Consider the following 27,422-nt stretch of genomic DNA (forward strand, 5'->3'; position numbering starts at 1 on the left):
TTGCATTCCTCAGGTGATCATCCACATGAATTAGGTAAAACAGGTCTGAGCTTAGGAGGTCTGCATTTTAAGAACTTGCATTGGGCTCTCAAATCAACACATCTTAGCTAGTTTCTTCTGTTTGTTCTAAAGGAAATGCGGATCTCTCTCAGGCCAAGGTGTAGTCTAGTTTCCACTAGACAGCAGGTTAATACCTAGTTCTCATTTAAAAAAGAGTGGAGTAGGGGCCTAATTAGGTTTGCTGGTTTTTAAAAAAACTTAATTCCAAAGCATGGCAAAATGCTATAGGTAGGAATTAGGGAAATCCAAGGTAAAGAAACTTTTTTCTTATGATTTGTAGCTACCTACTGTGCCTGACTTGGTGCCTGTGTGAGGATTAAGCCCTTAGTCTGCTCTTGCAATTATTCAAATGACAAGTTTAAAAATACTTGCTTTTGTAATAATAAAAACTGTCACCTACCCTTTTGAAGGATTTGTCTGTTTGTTTATAATTACCTGTATTTATCCATTTTCTGTACAATCCTTTATTTTTGTATCAAGTATTGGAACCATCTACCAGCATGGATCTAATTAGATGGATCTAATAAGCTCTGTCACATAAGAAATTTACAAACGTGGTCTGCTTGCATATATCATAGTATACAAGGTCTTTATACAGTGCATGATTCTTAAAACAGCAACTTGATAGGAAGTTATAGATGCTTAACAATAAATAGCTATATAATAGTATGTGGTTTATGTGAACAGAATTGAGGAAACACCAATGATTCTGCCAAAACTACAAACTTCTATTCAGAATTTTTATGAGCAAGTTTGACATGAAAGCAGGGGTTCATGTGAAAGTTCTAAATAAATGGTTTGACATTTCCCACACTTTTCAATCACCAGCCCTCCAGCCCAGTCCATCAAACATTGTTGAAAAAACATCTTTCTTAAGTGTGTTTGGGCATCCAACCATACATAGGCAATATATAGCAGTGGGCAGAAAACTGATGGTAGATAATTTTATACTTCTTGACCCAGAGACTTTTTCTGAAAAATAGTCTGGATACTATAGATTTGTCTTTTTTTGTTTGTTTGTTTGTTTTTAAATATATAGTTTTATTGATTTTTGTACAGAGAGGAAGGAAGAGAGATAGAGAGCTAGAAACATCGATGAGAGAGAGTCATCGATCAGCTGCCTCTTGCACACCCCCTACTGGGGATATGCCCGCAACCAAGGTACATGCCCTTGACCGGAATCGAACCCGGGACCTTTCAGTCCCCAAGCCGACGCTCTATCCACTGAGCCAAACAGGTTTCGGCTGGATACTATAGATTTGTTGTGAAGAACTATATACCTCCCAACCTAGAATAAATGATGGCCATTAGAAATGTATGCTCTAATTACCTTGTTTTCTTCCCAAGAGTCTTAATACATACATATTAATTTTTGAAAAGTGATTCATGCCCTGATTGGTGTGACTTGGAACATCATCCTAAGTACACTGAAGTCGTGTTCTATTCTCACTCAGGGCACACACTCAGGTTGCAGGTTTGATCTCAGGTGGGGGCACATCTTGAAGGCAACCAATCAATGTTTCTCCTTTCCTCCCTCTCTAAAATCAATTTAAAAAAATCTTTGGGTGAGGATTAAAAAAAAATACTTCCCCATAGCCAGTTTGCTTCAGTGGACAGAGCATCAGCCTACAGACTGAAGGGTCCCAGGTTCAATTCCAGTTAAGGCTATGTACCTCAGTTACAGGCTTGATCCCCAGCCCTGGTCGGGGTGTGTGTGGGAGCCAACCAATCAATGTGTCTCTCTCACATCGATGTTTCTTCTCTGTGTTTCTCTCCCTTCCACTCTCTGAAAATAATCAATAGAAAAATATCCTCAGAATAGGAATAACAACAAGAGTAATTCACATATTTGATTCAAGATACTTATACAGGGTGTCTCCCCAAAAATGTATATATACCAACAGGTTAAATATGAAGATAGAAGCATCAATTGAGCTATCAGCACTTAATTGTGTGTAAATTTTTGGGGGGACTCCCTGTATTTAATTTTCCTTTATCACCATTGGCTCTAAAATATCTGTAGTATTCCTTTACTAGCACTGTTTATGACTTTGAATGTTACAAAGATCATTCCAACTGAAGGACAGAATGGACAAGATGCAAAACTGGAGGTAGGGCAAAACTACCTTTAGGGAAAAAATGATACCCTGTACTACCACGTAGAAGGGATAAAAATAATTGGATAAATCCAAGAGATATTTAAAAGGAATAAACAAGATTTTGTTATTGACTATATTTGGGGGAATGAAAAACAATAACTCCCATATTCTGGGCAACTAGGCTGTTGTGGGTGCCAATGACAGAGAAAACAGAAGGAGCAGGTTTGAAGGCAAGATAGTGGGGCGTTGCTGAGTGTGAAGTTCTAATAGAACTTCTATATCAACAGTTGATGAGTTTCAAGATGGAGGTCTGCAAATTTCTATTATCTGTTGAGGGATAACAAATCACCCCAAACTCAATGGCTTAAAAAACTTTATCTTGTTGCTAAACAAGGACTGGCTGCCCATTGCATACAGAAGCCAATTATTATGACATTGGCTTTGAGAAAAGGTTTTATTATGAAATCATAAGCAAGGAGACGGAAAACAAGGCTCAAATATCTTTTAACCCAGGTAAGTTTTAAGAGGTTAGGAGAAAAAAGACTGGTATATAAAAGCACTGGCAGGGCAAGTTTTGATTGAAGAGCTTTGGACCTTGGCCATTTATGGAAAGATATGGAAAGGGGCTTCAGCACCAGATCTTCCTGGGACAACTGACCCTTTGCTTCTGAAAGGGTTCCAGTGTTCAAGTTTTGGTCATGTCCCAGTCATTTTGTTCTGGAAGATGGGGGGAAGGGCGGCTCTGGTTCTGGGTGCAACTGGAGGTCAAATTGTCTCCTTTGAACATGCTTCAGCTGCATGACTTGTGGTTTTGGTCTGTGTCTCTGAAAAGCAACTCAATATCTTGTTAGAAATAGGACAGAGCATGTCTGAACTGATTCTGCAGTTACAATGACACTTTTTTTTTTTTTTGGAAGCAACACAGCTAAATGGTCTGGCTCAGGGTTTCTCAAAACTTTGCAGTTATCTCAAGGTTTGATTGAGGAAGGATCCACTTCCAAGCTCACTCACGTGTTGCTGGCAAACTGCTTGAGTAGCCTTAAGACATGTTAGCTGATTTCACTTAGAGCAAGTAATATGAAGTCAAGAGAGAGTAGGAGATGGAGGGAAGAAGAACACTCAGGGAAGAAACTATAGTCTTTATAACTTAATCTCAGAAGTGACATCCTTTTGCTATAATCTATTTGATAGAAGCAAGTCATTAAGTCCAGCCCGTACTCAGTATCAAAGAATCTGTGAGCATGACATGTTTTAAACCACAATACCACATCCAAATTATTAACCTTCCTAAAGCCCAGTTCATCACACCTTTTCTTAGCACCAGTTCAAAAACTTTGTACGATTTCTCCAAAGTATAAACCCTTAGCTAGATAATCAATTCCTTAACCTACTCTTCTAGCCTCATCTCCCATTCCTCCCCTCTGCACATTCTTGGTCTAGCCACTTACTACCATACATCGCCATGCACCTTCTCCTGAATTCATACCATTCCCTTGGCCTACCAGTCTGGTTCTCAAACTTGAACTCAGGTGACACATCTGACAGTTCCTAATGCTCTTAACACATACTAGAAAAAATGATAAATGAAGCCGAACGTAACAATTCATAATCTTGTGCTAAAACTAGTTTCACCTTATACTAGATTCTAGAATAGATACGTGAGAGTAAGCAACAGAGATTTAAGAAAATTTCTTCTTAAACTGATCAAAGAAAAAAAAAACTGATCAAAGACAAAGTCATTATTAGAGATCAGCAGAATACCCATTCCTCCACCTTTGGCAATGTGCAAGAAGCATTTTGGGGGAAAACAACTGATAGGTTAAGTCTCCTCTCATTCCTTGTCTCTCAAAGATTTCCATAGCTGGTTCCAAAAAGACTACAACCATCCTGAAGGTCCATTGAAAAAGCTCCTAAAACAAAAACACAAAGAAAGAAAAAACAAAACAAAACGAAGAAAAGCTCCCAAATAAACTATTGTTTTATCTACATGCAGGAAGGAGATTCCGAGTTAAAACAGTTGAGGTAGAGCAACCTCCAAGATACATTGAGAGAAAAACCGCGCAGGCCCGTGTTCCCAGTGGTTAGAGCGTAGCTGCGCGCACCAAAGCGTCGCGGGGTCTTCCAGGTCAAGGGCAACTCACTACCCGGGTCTGGGTTGCCTGTTCGCTCTAGGGGCGCGCGCAGGAGACAGCCAGTCAATGTGTCTCTCACATCAATGCAAAAAGAGAGAAAGAGAAAAAGTCAACGTACAGACTAATAAGTATAGTTGGCTACCATTTGTTTTGTTTTGTTTTTAAACCCAGCCACACACAGAGAGAAAAAAATGATACCAGCCGTATCCAGAGAGAGAAATTATAACTATTTCGTAAACATGCCTTGAATACCCTTGGAAGGTTCCAAGTGACAGTGGTCCCTTCTGGGGAAGTGAGGCAGGAGGGAGGCTTTCCGCCGGATTCCAGCCTGCACGCTCAGGTTTGTATGCTTACCTCCCACCTCAGGCTCTGGCTCCTCGCTCGGGGCCCCCCACCGTTTAACGACGCGCGTGGTGTTTCCCGCGCCTGATTCCACGGAATTCTCGCCAGCGGTGGGGAGGTTCCCGCGGCCTTCGCGTTGGAGGAGGCTGGCTGGGCAGCGTCAGTGGTTCCCCCCAAAGTCACCAGACAGACAGGTGGGTGGTGGGGCCAGAACTCCCCGCTCTCCTCACGCCCCTCGGGGCCTGCCCAAAGGCGGGGTCCACGGAGAGCGGGTGGCCTCGCTGGGTGCATGGACAGGCCTCCTCTCCCGCCTCCCGGAGCTTGCTCGATGTCTTTTGTGAAAGGAGAGAGGCCAAAATGTCGCCAGGTTGCTCCCCAAGCCTCACGGAAACACGGGGAGTTGTCACCTCAGACACTCCGACTGCAGGCGGAGCCACACTCACAGTTTGCTCGCGCCCGCCAAACCTCTCCGGCGCGACGCCCGGAAGTGACGCAAGGACACGCCCCCACGCTCCCTAACTTCCGGCTGCAGGCCTGGGCTCGCGCAGGCGCGGGAGGAGCCAGTCGTGCGGGTTCCGCTTGCGAGTTCGCACGCGGCGAGAAAAAAAATGGAGGCCTCCGTTTTATCCCCGCCCGCAGCCTCCACCGCAACGCCAGCCTCCACCGCAGCAACTCCAGCCTCCACGGAAGCAACCCCGGCTGCCGTGGGGCAGCTGGATAAAAAACAGGTGAGAGGCCTCTGGGAGGGGGATTGGGAAGCGAGACGGCCTTGGCCCGGTGATGCGCGGGGGTGCGGGAGACGGGCTCGCGCTTCCTTCGATTCTCCCGAAGATTTGAGGGTCTCTGATTCGCGGTTTGAAGGTTCACTCTCAGCCTGCCCGCTCTCTTATGCGCACGAGTAGGTGCTCGCTTACCCCAACCCTGCGCGGCCTGGCGCTCTTGAGTTAGAATGCAGGTCTAGCTTGGGATTCTTGAGCGCAGTGTACCTGGTTCTACTTCCCCACGTTTGACTGTGGCCACGTGGTTTAATTTTGTAAGCCTCGGTTACCTCTGCTGCCCTCCGCTCTCCGGGGTTAGAGGAGGTGAGGCGCGCAAAGCGCTGTAGCCAAGGGCCTGGCATACAGTAAGCGCTCACTCAATGCTAGTTGCGGTGTGGTGCGCGTTTACTGGGGTTACGGCCTTCATTGAACATCGCGGGCAGGGGAAGCATGTTCCGTCTGGTTCCCCCCCCCCCCCTTTTTTTTTCCCGGACGAATGGATACATTAAGGTGATTCTGATAAGAGTTTTATATTCCTGTGACTGCAAATAGTAGGATCCTAATAGTTAATGGTTTTGGAGATTGCCTGTTAAACTAGAAATAGGGCAGAAAAAAAAGGTAAAAGCAGTAGTAAGGAAGAGGGCAAATGCTAAATTGGATTGAGATTTAATCTGTTTATCTTCATTTTGCAGGCCAAAAAGGCAGTGGAAGCTCTGTTGACACATTCCAAGTCCAGGAAAAACGCGAATGGATTGCTTTTGAATGAGAACGAAAATTTCTTTTTAATGGTGATATTGTGGAAAATCCCAAGTAAAGAACTAAGGGTCAGATTGTAAGTTCTGGTTTTCTGCCTTAGCTGTTTTAATCAGTCAGTTCTGTGTAGCGTTAACAGTCGTGATCTAATTTCTAGTGTAAACTTTGTAAACTCAAAATAAAAATCTGAGTTGATATAAATAGTTGTACCTTACAAAAAAACACAGAGGAATTCAGACAAGCTTACATTTTTTTTTTTTTAGAAATTTCACCAGTTTTCTTGGGACTTGGTGGACAATTAACCAAAGCCATTCTATTGAATACAAACCTGTTTTTTGTGGGGGGTTTTTTTGAGAGAATAAAAGTTAGAATAAATTAAACAGCTTTTATACTTTAATAGAACCTGTCATCTTTTCATGTCAAACTACTTTCAAGCTAAAACCCCTGAGATCCCAGACTCGCTTCTTTTAAACTATGTTTTTATTGTTTTTGGAAAGAGAGAAACATCAATGGGAGAGAACATCAACATTGATCAGCAGCCCCTTGTACCCTGCCATGTACCCTGATTGGGAATCAAACCAGTGACCTCCCAGTGTATGGGTCAACGCTCAACCACTGAGCAACACCAGCCAGGCTGAACTCGCTTCTTTATACAGACACTATTTAAAACTTGGCAGTGAACTCCTTAAAGAAACCAATGGCAATTACACATTCTTATTGCTAGGACTTTTAGGTCAGAGATGCACCTCTGCAATTGCCAGATTTAATAAATAAAAACACAAGTAATTTTTTAGTATGAGTAAGTCCCATGTAATACTTGGGACGTATTTAAAAAATAATTAAAATGTAACTGGGTGTTCTATCTGATAACACTGTCTTTCCGTGGAGTCCCTCATTTCCTGAGTATATTTCCTTTAGCCAGCTATGCTAAATCAGTGTATAGGGACTCCATTCTTGAGGGGCTTCTTAAGCCTCTGGGGGGTCCCCTAGAGAGAGGCATTGTACTGATATATAAATATATATAATATATATGTGAGACATACTGACAGAATCTGTAAGCTAATAAAATATAAGAAAAGGTTAAAAAAAATAAAAAAAAGTAAATCAGTGTATAAGGTAGTTAGTTTCTTTTCGGAGGGGGGGGGGGGGCGGAAGGAGGGACCAAGAATTATTACAAATTGGAAAGACCCTTTTGGTCCTCAAACCTTTCAATAAGTAATTTTACAAACCTGCCTCAGCCAGCTTCCCTTAGTTATTGCTTTATGTATCACTCCTGCATTCTGTATTCCACACCTTTGCTCAGGCAGTTTTCCCTTCTGGAAAGCCCTCTTGCTTTCTCCAGAATATTTTCGCCAGCTGTTCACCTTTTTGGTGATTTCTGCCACTTACCAGCGTCACAGCTCTTCCCACATCGTTTGGCAGGTCATGCTACTATGTGTATTACTATCATCTTAAACAAAGGAAATGTTTCCTTAGAACATATAGGCCTAGAAAGTGCATTAAATCTTTTTTTCTTTTTAAGACTCAACCTAGTAATCATGGCATGTCTCTTGGTCCCTTTGGTTTGCTCCATATTTTCTTTTCAGTTCTTAAGAGCTCTGTGTTTATGGAGCCCAGAGTTTTCTCCAAGGTAAGGTTCTAAGTCAGATCTGCCTTGTTGGAAATCGATTCTAGCACATTATAGGATGTGTACACATATAGTAACATGTGAAATAATAGTTATATATGCACTATTCTGAGTGTCTTTGTATTTGAACTCTTATTATGTTCCAAATATTAATTGATATTTACCTATGTGTATTTGTGGTGACTTCCATCTTAAATCTCTTCTGTGCCATTGAAAATCAGACATTTTTAAAAATATATTTTATTGATATTTCACAGAGAGGAAGAGAGAGGGATAGAGAATTAGAAACATCGATGAGAGAGAATCATCGATTAGCTGCCTCTTGCACACCTTCTACTGGGGATGTGCCCACAACCAAGGTACATGCCCTTGACCAGAATTGAACCCGGGACCTTTCAGTCCGCAGGCCGACGCTCTATCCACTGAGCCAAACCGGTCTTGGCGAAAATCAGACATTTTTTAAATGTTCTCAATATAAAGAACATATATACACTTTAACAGCTGATAGCTCAATTTTGAAAATTAAATTTATTTTAATAAATACTGCCTTTATAATTATTCACATTTGGGGGAAGCACCTATATATAGTTTGCTTAAATTGTTTGAAGTTTCCTGAAATGACAGTAAATTGATTGTATATTCTATGGAGTATAAACACATTCTTTGTATAATAATGCTTTATTCTGTGGTTCCTTCTGTATTTTGCAGGTCCTTGCCTCATGGTATTCGGTCAGATTTAGCAGATGTCTGTTTATTTACTAAGGACGAACCCAATGTAACACCTGAAAAGACGGAACAATTTTATAAGAAGCTTCTAAAAAAGCATGGAATAAAAACCATTTCTCAGGTAGGGAGCAGGTTAATATTTTCAAGATAATTAAAAAGTTTTGATTCATGCCGAAACCGGTTTGGCTCAGTGGATAGACCTTCAGCCTGCGGACTGAAGGGTCCCAGGTTCGAATCTAGTTAAGGGCATGTACCTTGGTTGAGGGCGCATCCCCAGTGGGGGGTGTGCAGGAGGCAGCTGGATGGTTCTCTCCTTCTCTCTCTTTCTTTCTCTCTCCTTCTTTATCTCTCTTTCTCTCTCTCTTCTGCTCTGTAAAAAAAATTAATAAAATATATTTTTTAAAAAGTTTTGATTCACTTGAAGCGAAAAGTAATACATTGCTGTATCACCTAGTATTTCTCTCCTCTCCTAAGAATTTAATTTTTAATTTTAACTTTTTCTTTTTAACATAGTTCTCCTTGGCTTTAGGTAGGACATATTCCATTTTTCATCTGATGGCTCAGCTGTCCAGGTTTGTTGATCCACAAGCTCACTGTGTACACTAGTAGCTTCCTTGAAGATTTTACAAACAGTTGCTCTATTAGGTCATTTACTCTGAACTTCTGGAGCATTCTGTGTTTGCCTCTGATGTGGCATTTCTCATCCTGTTTGACAGTTGTTGGTGTCATTTCTTTAGCTGAGGTTGTCCCATCTCATTTGTTTCCATGTTCGTGGCATTTAGCATATTGTCTGGTCCATTTTAGACACTCAAGTGTTCACTAAACTGGCTCCAGAACATTTTAAAATCTGAATACAAATTGTTGCTTGAGTATTGTGCTCTTTGTTTTCTAGATTATTCCCTTCCGAACTTTAAAAACGGAGTATAAAGCCTATGAGGCCAAGCTCCGCCTCCTGGGTAGTTTCAACTTGTTCCTTTCTGATGCAAGAATCCGACGGCTCTTACCCTCACACCTCGGAAGACATTTCTATAAGAGAAAGAAGTAAGTTTCTGATCAATGACTGGACTTGAGCAGTACAGAATTTATAAGTATAGCCCTATCCACCAGTTTTGCTCAGTGGTAGAGCGTCAGTCTGCGGACTGAAAGGTCCCAGGTTTGATTCCAGTCAATGGCATGTACCTTGGTTGTGGGGACATCCTCAGTAGGGGGTGTGCAGGAGGCAGCTGATGGATGTTTCTAACGCTCTATCTCTCTCCCTTCCTCTCTGTAAAAAAATCAATTTAAAAAAAAGGTCTTAGGTAATCTGTAAAGAAAGGATTGAAAATTTTAAAAAAAGAAGAATTTATAGGTGTATATGCATTGTGCGTGCTCTAAATGTCTGTGTCGTTACAGAGTTCCAATACCTGTAAATCTTAAAGCCAAGAATCTTTCCAAAGAGATCAACACATCAATAGGTGGGACTGTCTTAAACATCTCTAAAAGTGGTTCTTGCAGGTAGGTAAATGTATATATGTATTTAATCTTATACTTAATGATTTTATAAACGTTTTTAAGGTTTTATAAGATAGTGCTAATGAAACCAGGTCGTTCTATTAAAACTAAAATCCATTCCTTAGACATATTCAGTTCTCTAGAACAGTGCTATCCCATAGAACTTTCTACAGAGATGGAGATGGTCTCCTATAGGAGTCATTAGCCGTATGTGGTTGTGAGCACTTGCATTGTGGGTACTATAGCTGATGAACCAAATTTATAATTTTACTTGATTTTAATTAATTTAAATAGACACTAATGTGTGGCTAGTGACTAATGCTTACCATATTGGATAGGGCACCTCTAGGTTAAGGATAGCAGAGAGAATAAGATTAATGCTTAGAAAACATCCATGTAGTTCTGGGCGTTCATGTTGACCAGCATCATATTATCCTTTAATGTGAAGATCTACCTCGGTCTTGGTTTAAACATATTCAAAATCATTTCATAAAATACTTAGTCTGCTGATTTGGGCATCTGTGGTGTGGGATGGGCCGCTGCCAGTATTGTAGAGCTGTGGAGTATGATCCTTTCTCCCAAAGATGCCCAGGAGCCCATGTGTAGCTAGTGGTCACAGGGTGAAATAGGACCATCAGGGTTTCTTGACCACATGCCAGGGAGGGCAGTCCTTGGCAGAGTGTTTCCAGGGAGGGCAGAATGGAATTTGGGCAAAACATGTGAGTTCTGGTGTTGCCCTCTGCTTTCAGGTGAGAAGTCCTTTACTTGAGTATCATTAGGTAACTGAGAAGAGTTGTTCATCAGGCCATGAGTAGTGGCTTATGGCAAGCAGTTAGCTAGAAGGTCTGAGGCCTGGTTCAGGGGATTAATGAGTAGCTATGAAAAGGGGACAGCACCATGCATCCAGATAAAGGAGTAGAAATCTGCCTCTCAGGTTTTCCCAAGCCAAATCCAGAGCTTAAGAAACATTGTGGACAGCTAATAAAAATAATACAAAAACAATCATTCTTTTATCTCCGTTCTTACCCTTCCCTAACACAGTTATTTTCTATCTTCCTTCCCACCCTCCCCTTCTTCATCCACCCTCCTTCCTCTTTCTCCCTCCTCTCCCCCTCCTTCCTTACTATTTTTCCATCTGTAAGGCCAAGAATATGCTTGTAGGAAGGTGGCAGCAGACAGAGAGAGTGATCAAAGCCCCTTCTTTTGGCTGGAGGGAAGTGGGGGCACCAGCCCCTGTCTCATCCTGCTTCTGAGACGCCTCCCTATTGGCTCCCATGGTAGGGAGGATGGGGACTGGCAGGGAAAGGGACTCAGTGGCTGAGTACCCGGCACTTCTGGGCTTTCCACTTGGCTTACGTCTGCACTCTTTCAAATGAAGGCATGGTCTTGCTCTTGGCCAGAAAACTGATACTGTAGTGGGGAGGAGAGCTCTTGGTTTTAGGCAGCTGGGTTAGGGCCGTGGAACTCTAAAATCAACAAAGCAAGCAACCCTTCCAGGAGTATTTCCTTTCAAAACAGTCACTACTAGAGGTAATTGTCCTCGAAAAAGCCATGAATTGATTCCTGAACCTGTATATTTCTATTTCTCACATACCTGCCTATGCCTTATTTTGAAGAATTATTTTTTAAAATCTTTTTTGTCTGAAACTCTTAAATTTCAGCACTATCCGCGTTGGTCACACTGGAATGCAGGTTCAGCACATCATCGAAAACATTGTTGCTGTCACGGAAAAGCTTTCACAGAAATTGCCAGAGGTATGGTCTTGCAGATGCATCAATTGATCGTTCATTTAAAAGACACAAAGCATATGTTATATTACTCTTTTTGTGTTTGTTTCAGAAGTGGGAGAGTGTGAAACTCTTGTACGTGAAAACTGAGAGATCAGTTGCCCTTCCTATCTTTTCTTCATTTGTCAGCAGTTGGGATGAAGCTAAAGGAGTGAACATTTCTAGTCTGAAGAAACAAGTAAGTAGAACTTTAAGTACTGGGTAGACTAGTCAAGGATGTAAATGCTGCCCAGAAGAGAGAATTAGGTTGTCATTCTGCCTGGCTTTTGTCTTGCAGTAGTTTTCTAGTGACTGGTTTTATGTTCATTGTTCCCTCTTTACCTATGAGATTAGTTTATAAAGTACAGTAGGACATACATGTATGATAAGGTAGGTGTTTTAATTTCTCTTCAAAGGTCTAATTAGGTTTTTAAAGGGCCTATTTATTGGCAAGAGGAGCTAAGAGAGAAGAAACCCAAAATTTAGTTCATTTGTGTTTATGGGCAAAATTTAAGATTCTATCAGGCTAACACGTACCTCTTGTTTTTGGTTTGTAAGGTTTTGGTGCTAATAGATACTATTGCAAAAGAAAGAGCCCTACCCAGAGCTCAGGGTTAGAACATTGGCCTTAGTTGGAAAATATCTCTTACAAAAATTACATTTTTTTTTTTGGTAGGAAGCAAAGAAATTACAAAAACAAAAAGAACATAGAAAGAAACAAGCGGAAAAGAAAAGAAACAGAAAGCCTACGAAACAGGGCAGAAAGTCTACATCAGCCCTACCTAAAGAGGAGACGGCCCCAAAAACTCGTGGTTCTCCAGTGAAGGGCCCTGGACCCCAGAAGAAAGAGACCCCTCAGCCTGAGAAGAAAGAGACCTGCAAAATCAAAGCCCAAAATAAAGTGCCAGTTGAATCTGAAGAAGAAATTCCATTACTGGTCCCAATAGGAGAAACTCCTGCCAAAGGAAAAGTAGAGGTATGCTTGCTAATGTTTAATATTCACAGTGGATTGATTCAGTGGTCACTGTGTGTCCTGCAGGCACTGCTGAGTGGTGAATGTAAGATGGGAGGCACACTGTTTTTAGGGAAACGTGTTCTACCAAAGATTTTGAACTAAAAGAGAAAAATACTAGGATTAACTCTAAGGACCCAGGAGATGGTTACCATGAATTATAGACCTTTTGGTAGACCAATAGTTTTTGTAAAATTATTTGAAATAATGTTTGGTAAGAGTTAACAGTTCTTAGAAAATACTAATAAAAAAATTGGGAAAAGGGAATAATACTTGGAGTTTTTATTTTTTTTCCACAAAAGAGGAAATTGAGGGTTTTTGGACATATAATAGACACCCAACCTAAACTAGTAGAAGAGGAGGGTCAGAGAGCTTTTCCAGAGGTGAATGGAGGCAGTGGATCCTTTAAAATGGGTGGGGAATTTCCGGCCCCCAAAGGCCTTTTAAGTCTCATAATAACATTTGGTTGGTTCTGCCAAGGTATTAGGGTTGAGTTAATTAAATATTTGACCAAATATAGCAGACTAATTTTTTTTCCCCTCCAAAGTGACTTTAATTTTTAAAATTTTATTGGTGTTGACATTAGTCAATATGAACACCTCATATTAGGAACCTTTTTTCCCCCTACCCCCTCTGGCAACCACCACACTGCTGTTTGTGTTCATATGTTTCAGTTTTATATTCCACATATGAGTTAAATCCTATAGTTCTTAGCTTTTTCTGTTTGACTTATTTCACTTCACATAATGTTCTCAAGATCCATCCATGTTGTAAATGACACTGTTTCATCCTTTCTTATGGCCATGTAGTACTCCATGGTGTACTGGAAGTACACTACATGTACCACATCTTCTTTAGCCAGTCCTCTATCATAGGGCACTTTGGCTGTTTCCAACTCTTGGCCACCATGAATAATGATGCAGTGAACATAGGGGTGCATATATCTTTGCATAGAAATGATTTTGAATTTTTCTAGTATATACCCAGGAGTGGGATTGTTGGTATGGTAGCTCTATTTTTAATTTTTTGAGGAATCACCAGACTGCTTTCCATAGTGGTTGTACTGGTCTACATTTTCACCAGCACTGAATGAGGGTTCCCTTTTTCCACAATCTCTCCAATACTTGTTGCTCCATTTGTTGGTACTGGCCAAGCACTGCCATCTTGTGGCTATGGGGGGCCACCATCTTTGAGGGCGTGGTGGTGATTATCATATTTCCTCCTTATTAGCTGTGAGTGTTGCCATCTTTGAGGGCGGGGCAGTAGTTAGCATATTCCCTCTGGCTGAGGGTGCCGCCAATTTTGGGACAGTGTGAGGGTCAATTAGCATATTTCCACTTTATTACATAGGGTGGAGGAAAGATAAGAATAGTAAACATTGTGTGATGGTTATTAGTGAGTTTTTTTGCATCTTGATGTTTTTTCAGATTTTCCATAATCTATTGGAAACAGTTTTGTTGGTGGTTGGGGTTTTTGTTTTTTGTTTACATAACCTACTTCTATATTAGACAGCCCATTGCTAGAATGTTCTTGTATATTCAGCAGTTGTCTGGGGTGCTTAGAAAATTCAGGATTCCTGGCCTGTAACACATTGCCCCAGGGAGCCTTGAATCAAACTGGGTTTTCTAACAGGCAGCCCAGTTGGTTTTTACACACACAGTTCTGGAACCTCATGTCCTAACCCATGTGCAAGGAATTCACAGCTGAAGGTGACCAAGAGTCAGGATTGGGTCACATGTTTCTCTACTATGCTCCCGGAAGGTGCTTCCAGGAGGCCCTACACTCAGCCATTGGGAAAGATGGTTGTCTTTTGATTGGACCAGAATACCGCCAGGATCTTCTTTACTAGCATAATATGACTAATGGAATACAGCTGCCTTTCATCATTTCATCATGCCGAGGTGTACCTTTGGGTTTCAAAAGAGTAACTCTTAGAGTCATATTGTCACTTGGCTTTCTCCAGATCTAACTTTGTTCTTTTATTTAGGTGCAAAAACATGCCACAGGAGAGAAGTCTCCAGTAAAGAGTCCAGGTTCCAACCCACCTCGTGGGAAGAAGAGAAAGGCCTGTCCAGCTTTGGAGATGCCGAAAGCACCAGAGCCCAAGACCCCAGGTAAAGGCCCAGGGAAGAAGCCACGAGTCAAAGAGGAAGTGGAGAAGCAAAGAAACTCTTCTTTGGGGAAAAAAGACCCAAAACAGACGCCCAAAAAGCCAGAGGCCAAGTTCTTCACTACAGCTAATAAATCTGCAAAAAAAGCTCGTACCCCCCAAAAAATGGGCCAAAGACCCAAAGTGCCCCAGTCAACCTAAAGTCAGTGACTTGACCAGGAGGAAACATCGGAGCTGCCTGGAAAGCTTTTGAAAAATACCCAGGTCCTGACCCCTGTCACAGCCTTTTCCATGAGTGAGACCTGGCCTTAAAACCTTCTAAGTGACTCTGATGTATCGTGTGTGTAAGAACCAGTAGTTTAAATCCATTTAAAAAAAAAAAAATTTTTTTATGTATTACCTAATATAATAGAAATTACAGTGCTTTTATTAAAGTGTAACATTTGCTTCTGAGTAAATTATTTCGTATCTTGTTACTTGAATGCCTGTGGTCAACCTTTTCCTTTTCTGGCTCCAGAACAGCAGTTTGTGCAAACATTTCCGAAGCTTGTCTTCAAGTCAGTGGTGGGCTCATTACATGCAAATCAACTGTGGAATTTATGGAACACCTCAAGTTTCTTGGCTCATCATGCTGAGCTGGTATATCTCGATGGGTCTTAGGTGGTGGTTGGCCAAGGTTATAAACCAGTTAGCATATGTTTAATGAGAAAAATTAACATGGTTTTATTCATAAAGGCACCAAATTGATTCCTGCCTTCTAGAGGCAAGAAAATCCTTCAGCCTTCCAATCTTCCTCCAGGTTACTCCTCACCCTATATAGAGTTACTTAGATTTGGCACCTCTATGATAGGAAGCCTGGAAGTGGAGACTTAAATTTGGGTGATTGTTAAATATATGTTGACTTCTCAGGTGCACAGCCTTTCCGTAAATAGGAGTTGGGGTACACATTGCTAGTAGGAAGTGATTGGTTCACTGTAGTATGGGAAGGTCAGCATGAGACATGCTTCCAAATATCAGCTGGTTCAGAAACAAAATAAAACTTGAGATGGTTCTTGGCAAGTTGAGACAGTTGTTAGCTTTTTAGCCCCACAAATTAAACTAATGTTAACTTTTTAAATCATGAAAGGCTCTAATATACAAAAAAATGTGTAGGTCCACTGACTTTATAAAAGCTTTTAAAAATGAATAGAAGTGTGTGTTGTAGGGGTGTAGCTTAATGGAAACATTTTCCATGGAGACTAGGTTCTGTGGGAAGGTGTTCAGATAGACTTGTTTCACTTACTCAAAGGTGAAGATCTAAGTGCTGTTTTGCATAGGGCAAAGAAACAATCAGATAATGTGGTTTATGTGACAACTTTGGGGGTTTAAGGTTTTCTAATTCCATCCTCTAGCCAAGTAAAAGATTTTGTAGCACCAAGTGATTTTTACATATAGCAATTTTTTTTTTTTTTAATTTATTGACTTTTTACAGAGAGGAAGGGAGAGGGATAGAGGGCGGCTAAAAACATGGATGAGAGAGAAACATTGACCAGCTGCCTTTTGCACACCCCCTAGTGGGGATGTGCCCGCAACCAATATACATGCCCTTGACCGGAATCGAACCTGGGACCTTTCAGTCTGCGGACTGACTATCCACTGAGCCAAACTGGTTTCAGCTCACATAGACAATTCTTAAATGTAGGTGTTCTGTTTGTGTGTGTGTTTTTAAAGAATTTTTATGAATTTCTTTGAGCCAAACTAATGACATGCTAGGAAACGATCTCAAATGCTTCCTTCTGTTTTTTGTTTTTAAGACTTAAAATGTTTAGAGCAGTTTTAGGCTTATGGCAAAATTAAGGTAGATTTCCCATTTTCCCCACCTGCGCCCATGCACAGCTACCCCCACATCAACATCCTCCAACCAGAGAGGTAAGTTTACAACCGATGAGCTTACCTTGACACATCACTATTAGCCAAAGTCCATAGCTGACCTTAGGTTTCACGCTTAGTGCTATACATTCTAAGCACATGCGTAAATGAATAGCAATATGTACCTACCATTACAGTATACAGAGTATTTTCACTGCTTTAAAAAGTCACCTGTACTGCAGCTATCCATCCCTCTCACCCCATCCTCAGAGCCCCTGGCAACCACTGAGATTGTTACTGTCTATAGTTTTGCCTTTTTCAGAATGTCATATAGTTAGAATCACAGTATGTAGCCCTTTCAGACTGTTTCTTTCACTTGGTCATATGCACTTAAGATTCCTCTATCTCTTCTCATGGCTTGGTAGCACATTTCTTTTTTGTGCTGGAAACAGAATAATATTGTCTGTCGTTTTGGGCAATTATTAATAAAGCTGCTAGAAATGTCTGTGTGCAGGTTTATGTGCTTTGGATAAACACTAAGGATATGATTACTAAATCATATGAGTATGGGACATACTCATATGATTTGTGGGGCTAAAAAGCTAACAACTGTCTCATATGTTGGTTTTGTAAGAACCTGCCAACCTGTCTTCCAAAGTGGCCTTACCATTTTGCATTCCCAACAGCAATGAGTGAGAGTTCCTATTGCTCCACATCCTCGCCAGCATTTGGTGTTGGCCATTCATATAGGTGTGTGTTACTTTGCATTTCCCTGATGATACTGATAAGGAATATGCTTATTTGCCATCAGTATATCTTCTATGCATAAGTATTCCTTTTTTCTTCCAGTCTGTATTCTCCAAGGTGTTCTTAATGAAATTATTTTGTAATGAACACATGCCAGCCATCCTTCACTTTATTCCTTTAAATGTCTCTCATTAAGAAAAGAGAAGATTTTAAGAAATTCTTGGGGTGGGGATAGGGTGGCACTTTTGGAAAATACACAGCCATGGTCCCACTGCAGACCTAAGTTGGTGGGACTTAGGAATCTTTTTTTTTTTTTTTTTTTTTTTTTTTTTAAATTTATTAAATTTTATGGAGAGGAAGGGAGAGGGATAGAGAGTTAGAAACACTGGTCATGTGCCTCCTGCACACTCCCCACTGGGGATGTGCCCGCAACCAAAGCACATGCCCTTGACTGGAGTCGAACCCGGGAGCCCCCCAATCCGCAGGCTGGCGCTCTATCCACTGAGCCAAACCGGTTTCAGCAGGAATCTTTTTAACAAGCAGCCAGTGAGTTCTTTGCTCAGGGAGGGTGGGAAACACTAGTATAAATTGTGGTAGCTCAAAGTTGCCTCCATTTAGTAACAACTTTATCAAATTCATTGGTGAAACCAAGTGAAGCAGCCAACTAAAAAGCAAGTAGGTGCTGAAACTGGTTTGGCTCAGGGGTAGAGCGTCGGTCTGCGGACTCAAAGGTCCCGAGTTTGATTCCGGTCAAGGGTATATACCTTGGTTGTGGGCACATCCCCGGTAGGAGGTGTGCAAGAGGCAACTGGTCGATGTTTCTTTCTCATCGACGTTCTGGCTCTCTATCTCCCTTCCTCTCTGTAAAAAATCAATAAAATATATTAAAAAAAATAAAAATAAAATAAAAAGCAAGTAGGTAAACCAGTTCTTTTATTTTCTATTATTCAAACTATAGGTCCAGTGCATGAAAACTTATGCACTGGAGGGGTAGGGGGGTCCTTCAGCCCTGCCTGCTCCCTTTCACAGCCCAGGAGACCTCAGGGGCAGGAGGCAACGCCCCATCACACCTCTGTTGCTGGCAGCACAAGCCTTGGCCAGCCCTGGTTACCTGAGCCTTGGGTGGCCCTGGGCAGCTGGGGGGCTGAGGGGATTGGGGGACTCCAGAGGCAGGTGCGCAGAGCGGCCGGGCCTGCCTGCTGCCCCAGCAGGGCTGAGGGGACTGGGCGCCACCATCTTTGAAGATGTGGCAGCCAATTTGCATATTCCCTCCTTATTGGCTGTGGGTGCCACCATCTTTTGTGATGGCATGAGGTTCAATTAGCATATCCCCTCTTTATTAGATAGGATTTTTATAGACCTCCAAGAGAACTATATGCTTTTGGCCCCAGTCTTTCCACGTTAAGAATTTCTTCCAAATCTATAGAATCAAAGCATTCACCTTATTGGATTAATTATATTAAAACTGCTGCCAATGAGAATAAATGTTATTTCAATCAATTAAGATTCTGTCTCCTATAAAAGAAATGCAAAAAGGTAACTGACATTTTATCATGAGAGTTGTTTGGCTGTTTTTAAGTAGATTCATTTAATCAGGTATAGAAAACTTCATTTATAAATATAAGTTGTGGTGTGTTGGAAGTTATTAAAGTGTCCTTTCTTTTTACTAGTTAAGTCAGATAAAGAGAGTCACTGACCATTGCTCTTATTTTTATAGAAGCAAAAGCAAATCTTGTCCACATAACAAAACATGAAACTATTATAGAAAGGCTCTAATTAAAGCTGTGTCATTGAGTTCTTTGAACTTCTTCAAAGTTACATGCAAAGGTTATATAATATTTAAAAAAAATATATTTACAGAGAGGAAGGGAGAGAGAGCTAGAAACATTGATGAGAATCATCATCCAGCTGCCCCCTACACACACCCCCTACTGGGGATGTACCCGCAACCAATGTACATGCCCTTGACCGGAACCGAACCTGGGATCCTTCAGTCTGAAAACCGACACTCTATCCACTGAGGCAAACGGGTTTCAGCAGTTATGTAATCTTTTGCTGAGTTATTTTTATTGAGCTGGCAGCTCCATTAATTCTTCCATTTTTTCTTAACAGTAAAGAATAACACATCTTGTAAAAGCCTTTGTCACCCAGTCATTAGTCATTCACTTTCTTAATATAATCACCTATTCATTTGAGGGAAAATATGGATTCCCATTTGAGCAATGTACAAAAATTCCCAATGGATTAAGATGAATAGGATAGGTATCAAAACAGGGTTTCATAATCTTGAGGCAGAACATTGCCTCTTAAATATTTTTTGAAATGTAACAAAACCTTTCCAGCACCAGTACTTGCTGGTAACAGGTCATATCCTTGAAAAATAAGAGATAATAATAAAGGGAAGGGGTGACTCCCTTGAGTCAGTTGAGGTTGTGGCTCTTCACCATATTAATTAGAGGTCCTGCATGGTCCTGAGATAGCAGGCAGCTCATCTGTCTGCAAATGTCAACCAAGACAAGAGCTATCTGCTGGCTGTCTCTGCCCCTCCCAAGTGGACCTTTTCAAATCTGATGAACTTAAAAATCCCCCTCAGTTCACTCAGGAAAGAGCAAGGGCAAGGGCATCAGTGGGAAACACCTGGAAGCTTCTTCCCTCTTAGTGTCAAACTGCACCCAGGTCCTCCCACTGGCAGAGGAGGGGAAGCAGGACCCTGTGCTGGGGAGTTCACAGTCCCCTGGTTATCCTCTGTCTGGAGTGCATGTTGCTTTTAGCATGTGTTCCATGATATCTGTGTCAGAATTAACATAGCTTTTGCTTTGTGTTCCATTTAAAAAAAATTTTTTTTATTGATTTTTTACAGAGAGGAAGAGAGAGGGATAGAGAGTTAGAAACATCGATGAGAGAGAACAATCGATCAGCTGCCTCCTGCACACCCCCTACTGGGGATGTGCCCTCAACCAAGGTACATGCCCTTGACCGGAATCGAACCCGGGAACTTTCAGTCCCCAAGCCAACACTCTATCCATTGAGCCAAACCAGTCTCGGCTGTGTTCCATTTTATCTATACCTGAGTTACTATGATAATCTTAAATAGGGGACCACGAAATGCTGATAGTCCAGTAAAATGCAATGTGCAATCTTGAATCATTACATGTCCTCTAGCAAACCTCCAGTCTACGGGATTTATCAGTTCAGTCTTGGTCTCTCTGGCAAATGATCCAGAAGTTTGTGATGGATGGCTTCATGAAGAAATAGAGGAAATTAAGGATATATATTCCTCCTGGATTTTCTGGCCATCTTCTTTGGATGTTGACTCTCAAGTTGTCCAGAAAGTAGCCCTCTGTATTACACCATTGGGACACTTGATAACTCACAATGAATGTAATTTTTTTAAAATATATATTTTATTGATTTTTTACAGAGAGGGATAGAGAGTTAGAAACATCGATGACAGAGAATCATCGATCAGCTGCCTCTTGGCCCCCCCCCCCCCCATTGGGAATGTGCCTGCAACCGAGGTACATGCCCTTGACTGAAATCGAACCCAGGACCTTTTAGTCTGCAGGCCGACTCTGTGCTCTATCCACTGAGCCAAACCGGTTTCTGCTACAATGAATATAGTTTAAAACTGGATCTAAAAGCAGTTCATGCCAAGTGGGGAGCTAGGTTCCTGGTCAACCTTTGATTTATCTGATGTTAACTTTTCCTATCCCTTATCCTACAGAACTGGTATAATCAAAATTTAATTTTCTTTTTTTTAAATTATTATTTAAATTTTTTATTGTTTAAAGTATTACACGAGTCTCCGTTTTCCCCCATTGACCTCTCCCCAGCCGCCCCATCCTCCAGCACATACTCTCAGCCCCCTATTGTCTGTGTCCATTGGTTATACTCAGATGCATGCATACAAGTCCTTTGGTTAGTCTCTCACCCTTTTACCCCCTACCTTCCCTCATAGATTGGACAGTATATCGATGCTTCTGTGTCTCTGGTTCTATTTTTGTTCATCAGTTTATATTGTTCATTATATTCCATAGATGAGTGAGATCATGAGATGTTTATCTTTCTCTGAGTGGCTTATTTCACTTAGCATAATGCTCTCCAGGTCCATCCACCCTGTTGCAAATGGTAAGAATTCTTTTTTTTTTTTTTTTTCAGCGCATAGTATTCCATTGTTAGATGTACCATAGTTTTCTAATCCACTCATCTGCTGGTAGGCACTGAGGCTGTTTCCAAATCTTAACTATGGTAAATTGTGCTGCTATGAATATAGGGGTGCATATATCCTTTCTGATAGGTGTTTCTGTTTTCTTGGGATGTATTCCTAGAAGTGGGATTACTGGGTCAAATGGAAGTTCCATTTTTAATTTTTTGAGGAAACTCCATACTGTTCTCCACAGTGGCTGCAGCAGTCTGCATTCCCATCAACAGTGCAAGAGGGCTTCTTTTTCTCCTCATCCTCACCAGCACTTGCCATTTGTTGATTTGTTGATGATAGCCATTCTGATAGATATTAGATGGTACCTCGTTGCCATTTTGATTTGCATCTCTTGGATGATTAGTGACTTTGAACATGTTTTCATATATCTCTTGGCCTTTTCTATGTCCTCTTTAGAAAAATGTCTATTTAGATCCTTTGCCCTTTTTTTTGATTGGATTGTTTATAAAAATTTTATTTTCAATGAAAAAAGACTAAACCGTCATTTATCCTATCTCTTTAATTACCTAAATTATTTGTAATGGCCCCAAATTGGAAGCAATCTAAATATTCATAAATGAGGGAATGGATAAACAAACAGTGATATATGCAAACCATGCAGTACAACTCAACATTAAAAGGAGCAATTTATTACTACTCCAAACAACCTGGTCAAATCTCTAAAGAATGAATACCCTAAGTCAGTGATCGGCAAACTCATTAGTCAACAGAGCCAAATATCAACAGTACAACAATTGAAATTTGTTTTGAGAGCCAGATTTTTTAAACTTAAACTTCTAATGCCACTTCTTCAAAATAGACTCGCCCAGGCCATTGTATTTTGTGGAAGAGCCACACTCAAGGGGCCAAAGAGCCGCATGTGGCTCGCGAGCTGCAGTTTGCCAACCATGGCCCTAAGTAAAAGAAGCATGTTATCTTTGGTACTATTTACATAAAAGGAAAAATAATCTATAGTAACAGAAAGTGGATCAATAGTTGCTTGGGTATAGAAGGGAGAGAGGTGTTGCTTATAAAGGGGCAGAAGGAAACTTTGTGGGGGCAGTAGGTGTATTTTTTGTCTTATTTGTGCTGATGCTTTCATTGGTGTGTGTGTGTGTGTGTGTGTGTGTGTGTAAATTTTAAATATGTGCTATTTTTTGTGTCTCCTATATGCCTTTATGAATTTGCGAATGAAGAAATACAGAGTGAATGAGTTTGAGCAGTGTTTCCCCAATTTCTACTGATATTAAGAAGCCCCTGGGTGCTGTGAAAAGTCCACACTTTTTCACAACACCCATTTGTTGTAGGACTTAAGCTGGGTTCTACTGCCAGATTTTTCGTGAAACACCAGGTGAGTTATAATTTCACCAAGTGTCCTGGGATTCTCAAGGTCAGGGAGGTTGAAAAACTCTGGGATGAAGGGGGTGTCAGCTGAGAAGGAGGCTTCCCTCATCATGACCACACCATCATTGGGTGAAGCCAGATGATACCAGCACCATCAACATCTGAGGGAAAACCAATCTATGAAGAATCCATGGTATTGCAATTATCTAATCAAGATCCTGTCTCCTATAAAAGCAACACAAAGACGGAGCTGTATTTGCTGTTTCATCTTGAAGTGTGTTTGCTATTTTCTTTCTGAAAAAGCTGCATTTAATAGCAGGTAAACAGTATTATAATTTCTTAAAAACATATATTGATATAATAGTAATGGTGTGTTTTAAAGACATTCCTTTTGTCTTTCTAGAATCACTGACCATTGCGTTTTCTCAGATTTTTCTTCTTATGCACTTTTGTTGGCTTGCTTGCTTCTTAATTTGTCAATGTTCTTTGTGAACTGGGTTTTTTGTCTTTTTTTGTATATAAAATATGTTTATCTATCACTGACAAAGTTATATCTTGTTTCTGATGTCTTGGGGCATTCAAGGGATAAAAATGTCCTTTTAAAAAATCATTTTTAGAGGAGTAAAACTCAATATTATTTTCTATTTAGCAAGTCTGAAAATACACAAAATGTGCATTCAATCTAAGGAACTACAAAAAATAAAACCAATAGAAAAGGAGGAGGAATTGAATAAGGAAATGTAAAAACAAATTGGGAAGCAAATACTCCATTGGTGGATAAAACTAAAAGCTTGTTTTGTTGGTGTGTTTTTGTTGTTGTTAATTCTCAGCAGAAGATTTTTTTTTTCTTATTGCGTTTTCAGAGTTGAGGGGAAGATAGGGGAAGCAAAGGGGGAGGAAAGGGAGAAAGCGAGCGAGCGAGAAATATCTATGTGCCTTCAGAGACGCATTGACTCTGCACACACTCCTACCTGTGTTGCAAAGTGAACTCGAAACCTAGGTACATGCCCTTGACCGGGAATTGAACCCCTGGCCCTTTGGTTCACAGGCTGACACTCTAACCACTGAGCAAACTGGCCAGGACTAAAAGTGTGTTGTTGAAAAGAAGCCAAGTACCTAAATCTCTGACAAACCAAGAAAAATTAGCATTTTCTAAATGAAACTAGAAATATCATTAGATATAAAAAGATTATTAAGAAGACTACATTTTCATTTCAATACACTTAACATTTTACACAAAATTGGAAACTTTCTTGAAAACAAAAGTTATCAAAATCACCTCAAGAGATAAAAATTTCAGTCAGATTAATTTTGCTGAAAGACAAAAACACATATGCACAGATCAACATAAGAATGGCCTTAGAGACCAATCACATTGAGCTCTGGAAGCTTCTAAGTCATCTTACAAAGGTGCTACCTAGCTCTAGTGCCCAAAAAATTCCCATAACAAAACTGGAGTCTTTTCTAAATTAAATACATGACTGCAAAAATTCCTAACACATGAGCTAATAAAATCCTGTAATTTTTCAAATCTTTCATCACAATATTTAATTATGCAGACAATTTAGAAAAAACACACACACCTACCTGCTCTCCAATCAGATGCAATAAATTGTTAACATTTGTTGTGACTGGCACACATGCATATAATCTACTATCACTGTAATTTGCTTAATTGTTTGAAAGTAAGTCACAGGCATCATGACATTCTTGAATATGCATCTCCTACAGTGAAAGGCATTCTCCTACAAAAATTCAGAACCACCTTTGTGTAAGAAAATTACCTGTACAGTTTAATATAATAAATACATAAAGCAACAAGCAGACTGTCAAATTGCAGCAGGGAGGGTAGGGAGATCTGGGGGAGATAATAGATCAACCAAAGGACTTATATACAAGCATATAAGTACAACCAATGGACATAAAACTCTGGGGAGGGCGGGCATGTATGGAAAGGGGTGGGCAATGGTATATGTACAAAGATAATAATTTAATTTTTAAAAAATTAAAAAATAATATAATATCAATAAATACATACCTAGAAGAGTGTATTTTAGGAACCCAAGGATGGTTCCATATTAGGAAAATGATTGAACTCTATGTTAATTTAAAAAGGAGACAGTCACATTTATAACAAATGCTGACCATGCATTTGATAAAATTCTCTAGCCATTTCCTATTAAAATTTCTCAAATAAATAATTGCTAAATGTGCAAAAGAGAATAAAAAATAGTAAATAGCATAAAAATGGTGAAATAATCCCAGCATTTCCATAAAAGAAATATGCAAAGCTCTGTGGTTTTCATTCTGTTTGAAACCTTCAAGGGTCGCTGATCAAAGGGACCATAATATTCCGAGGGAACAACTCATTACTATGTATGTGCTATATTGTCCTCTGAAGGTTTTCATCATAAATTCAAATAGTCAAAAGGATAGAATACTGGCATATTGTAAATACACTTCCAAGTGACGGCTTCTCCACTTTTTTTTTTTTCTTTACTTGTCAAATTTTCAATTACATTTGACATTCAACATTATATTAGTTTCAGACATACAACATAGTGATTAGACATTTATATAACTTACTAAGTTATCACCCAGATAAGTCTAGTACACATCTGACACCATACATAATTATTACAAAATTATTGACTATATTCCCTATACAGAACTTTACAGCCCTCTGACTGTTTTTGTAACTGGCAATTTATACATCTTAACCCCTTCACCTTTTCATCCATCCCCCAATCCCCTTTCATCTGGCAGCCATCAAGATGTGTCCATTGATAGATGAATGGCTACAGAAGATATGATATATAAAAATATTAGCCATAAAAAAATGAAATCTTGCCATTTTTGACAGCTTGGATAGACCTAGAGGGTATATGTTAAGTGAAATATGTCAAACAGAAAAAGACAAATACTGTATGATTTCACTTATATGTGGAATCTAAAAAATAATAAACAGAAATAAACTCATAGATAACTGCTCCACCACTTTCAAATGTATGCATTCAGTCTGACTCTTAATGACATTATCCACTTAAAATACACCTGAACAAGCTCTTCTTTCACACTCTGAAACTTTCATCCCTTTGTTTTTCTTGCTTTCCTGGATGCATTCTATTCACTCTCCCCAGAATGTATCCTAATATAATATGCTTTAAGTTCTTGTTGACCACTATATCATGTCTCTGGTAACAAAAGTACATGCGACATTTTCATTTCAAAATTTCTTGTGAGCATATTGCTCTAAGGTTAAATTTCTTCTCAACTAAGTTACAGTTACAATTAGTGTGGAGTGATCCAAACAATATATAAGAAATGTTCTTAAACATGAAAGAAAAATTTTGGTTCAGAGCTGCTCCTCCTGTCATGCGATGTGACTGCTTTTTTCTTTTCTTTCCTTTGCTCTATTCTTTTTTTTTTTTTTTTTTCCTTTTCTGTTAGTGCACATGTACATGAAGAATTATCACAGTTAGAATGAGATCAGGTGCAGCATCTATTCTCGCTACTTTCATTTTTTTTCAAACAGGAGCAAATGCAATCTTGGTCACATTGCATTAGAAATGACAATGGAGTCTCATTAGGCCAGTGTTTCTGAATTCTCTGAACTTCTTCAAGGTTACACGCAAAAATCAATGCTTTTTATAGATTTTTTTTATGCGTTGACAACGCTATTAATTCCTCCACTTTGTTAACTGCAAAACATAAGATGTCCAATGACAAACTTTTTATCTGGTTGCTAGGTATTTAATTGAGGCACAAGTCAAAATATAGGTAGTTTACTTTCAGCACCCAGATATGTTTTAATACCCTAGTGCAGTGCAGCACAGCAAGGCAAGTAAGAATGAGAGAGATGCCTTTCCTCTGAGAGGAGGGAGAGAGGCACCTGGCACAGGGCTGCCCTGAGGCAGGCAGAGCAGTGTTGGGAAGGACCGCAGGAAGCTGAGGATGTGGAGCCTGGCGGAGCTCCCGACCATGAGCCGCCTGAACAGTCTGTGTCCCTCAAGGGTAGGTGTGGGTCCACTTGAAGACCGCTGTGTTAGATAATGTGTTAAGGAAGGAAAATAGTGTCTATTGGAAAAATGATTATTTGTGGAAATGACAGTATACCTTGCAAACCCAGGATGTAATTGAAGAATTTTAGAATGTCAAAAATGAAAATGGCTAGTGATAAATAATGTATAAAAATTTAGTAGTGCCCTAGATGGTTTGGCTCTGTGGATAGAGCGCTGACTTGTGGGCTAAGGGGTCCCGGGTTCAATTCCCATCCTTTCCCACTCGGGCCCTGTTCAGAGCTTGTGCAGGAGGTAACCAATCGATGTGTTTTTCTCACATTGACGTTTCTATTTCTTTCTCTCTCTCTTCCATTCTTCCTAAAAATCAATGGAAAAATATCCTCGGG

At 40.2% G+C, this 27,422-nt stretch overlaps 2 protein-coding genes across 2 annotated transcripts in view; one reads left to right on the top strand and one right to left on the bottom strand.

Annotated features, from left to right (window-relative positions):
* TNFRSF17 (TNF receptor superfamily member 17) overlaps positions 1-5,117 on the bottom strand; it is a 122,564-nt gene extending 117,447 nt beyond the window's left edge. The window contains exon 1 of the mRNA XM_084881178.1: positions 4,646-5,117. The gene's annotated coding sequence lies outside the window, so the exon portion shown is untranslated. The remainder of the gene's footprint in view (positions 1-4,645) is intronic.
* Positions 5,118-5,157: 40 nt separating this feature from the next.
* On the top strand, positions 5,158-17,230 carry RSL1D1 (ribosomal L1 domain containing 1). The gene is made up of 9 exons (XM_084881138.1): positions 5,158-5,361; positions 6,084-6,223; positions 8,480-8,618; positions 9,390-9,538; positions 9,890-9,991; positions 11,650-11,743; positions 11,829-11,954; positions 12,432-12,731; positions 14,755-17,230. The coding sequence occupies exons 1-9, from the start codon at positions 5,242-5,244 to the stop codon at positions 15,076-15,078; spliced, it is 1,494 nt and encodes a 497-aa protein (XP_084737264.1). The 5' UTR covers positions 5,158-5,241; the 3' UTR covers positions 15,079-17,230.
* The last annotated feature ends 10,192 nt before the right edge of the window (positions 17,231-27,422 follow it).

Source organism: Pipistrellus hanaki (assembly GCF_964339955.1).
Source record: "Pipistrellus hanaki genome assembly, chromosome: 4".
Classification (NCBI taxonomy): Eukaryota; Metazoa; Chordata; class Mammalia; order Chiroptera; family Vespertilionidae; genus Pipistrellus; species Pipistrellus hanaki.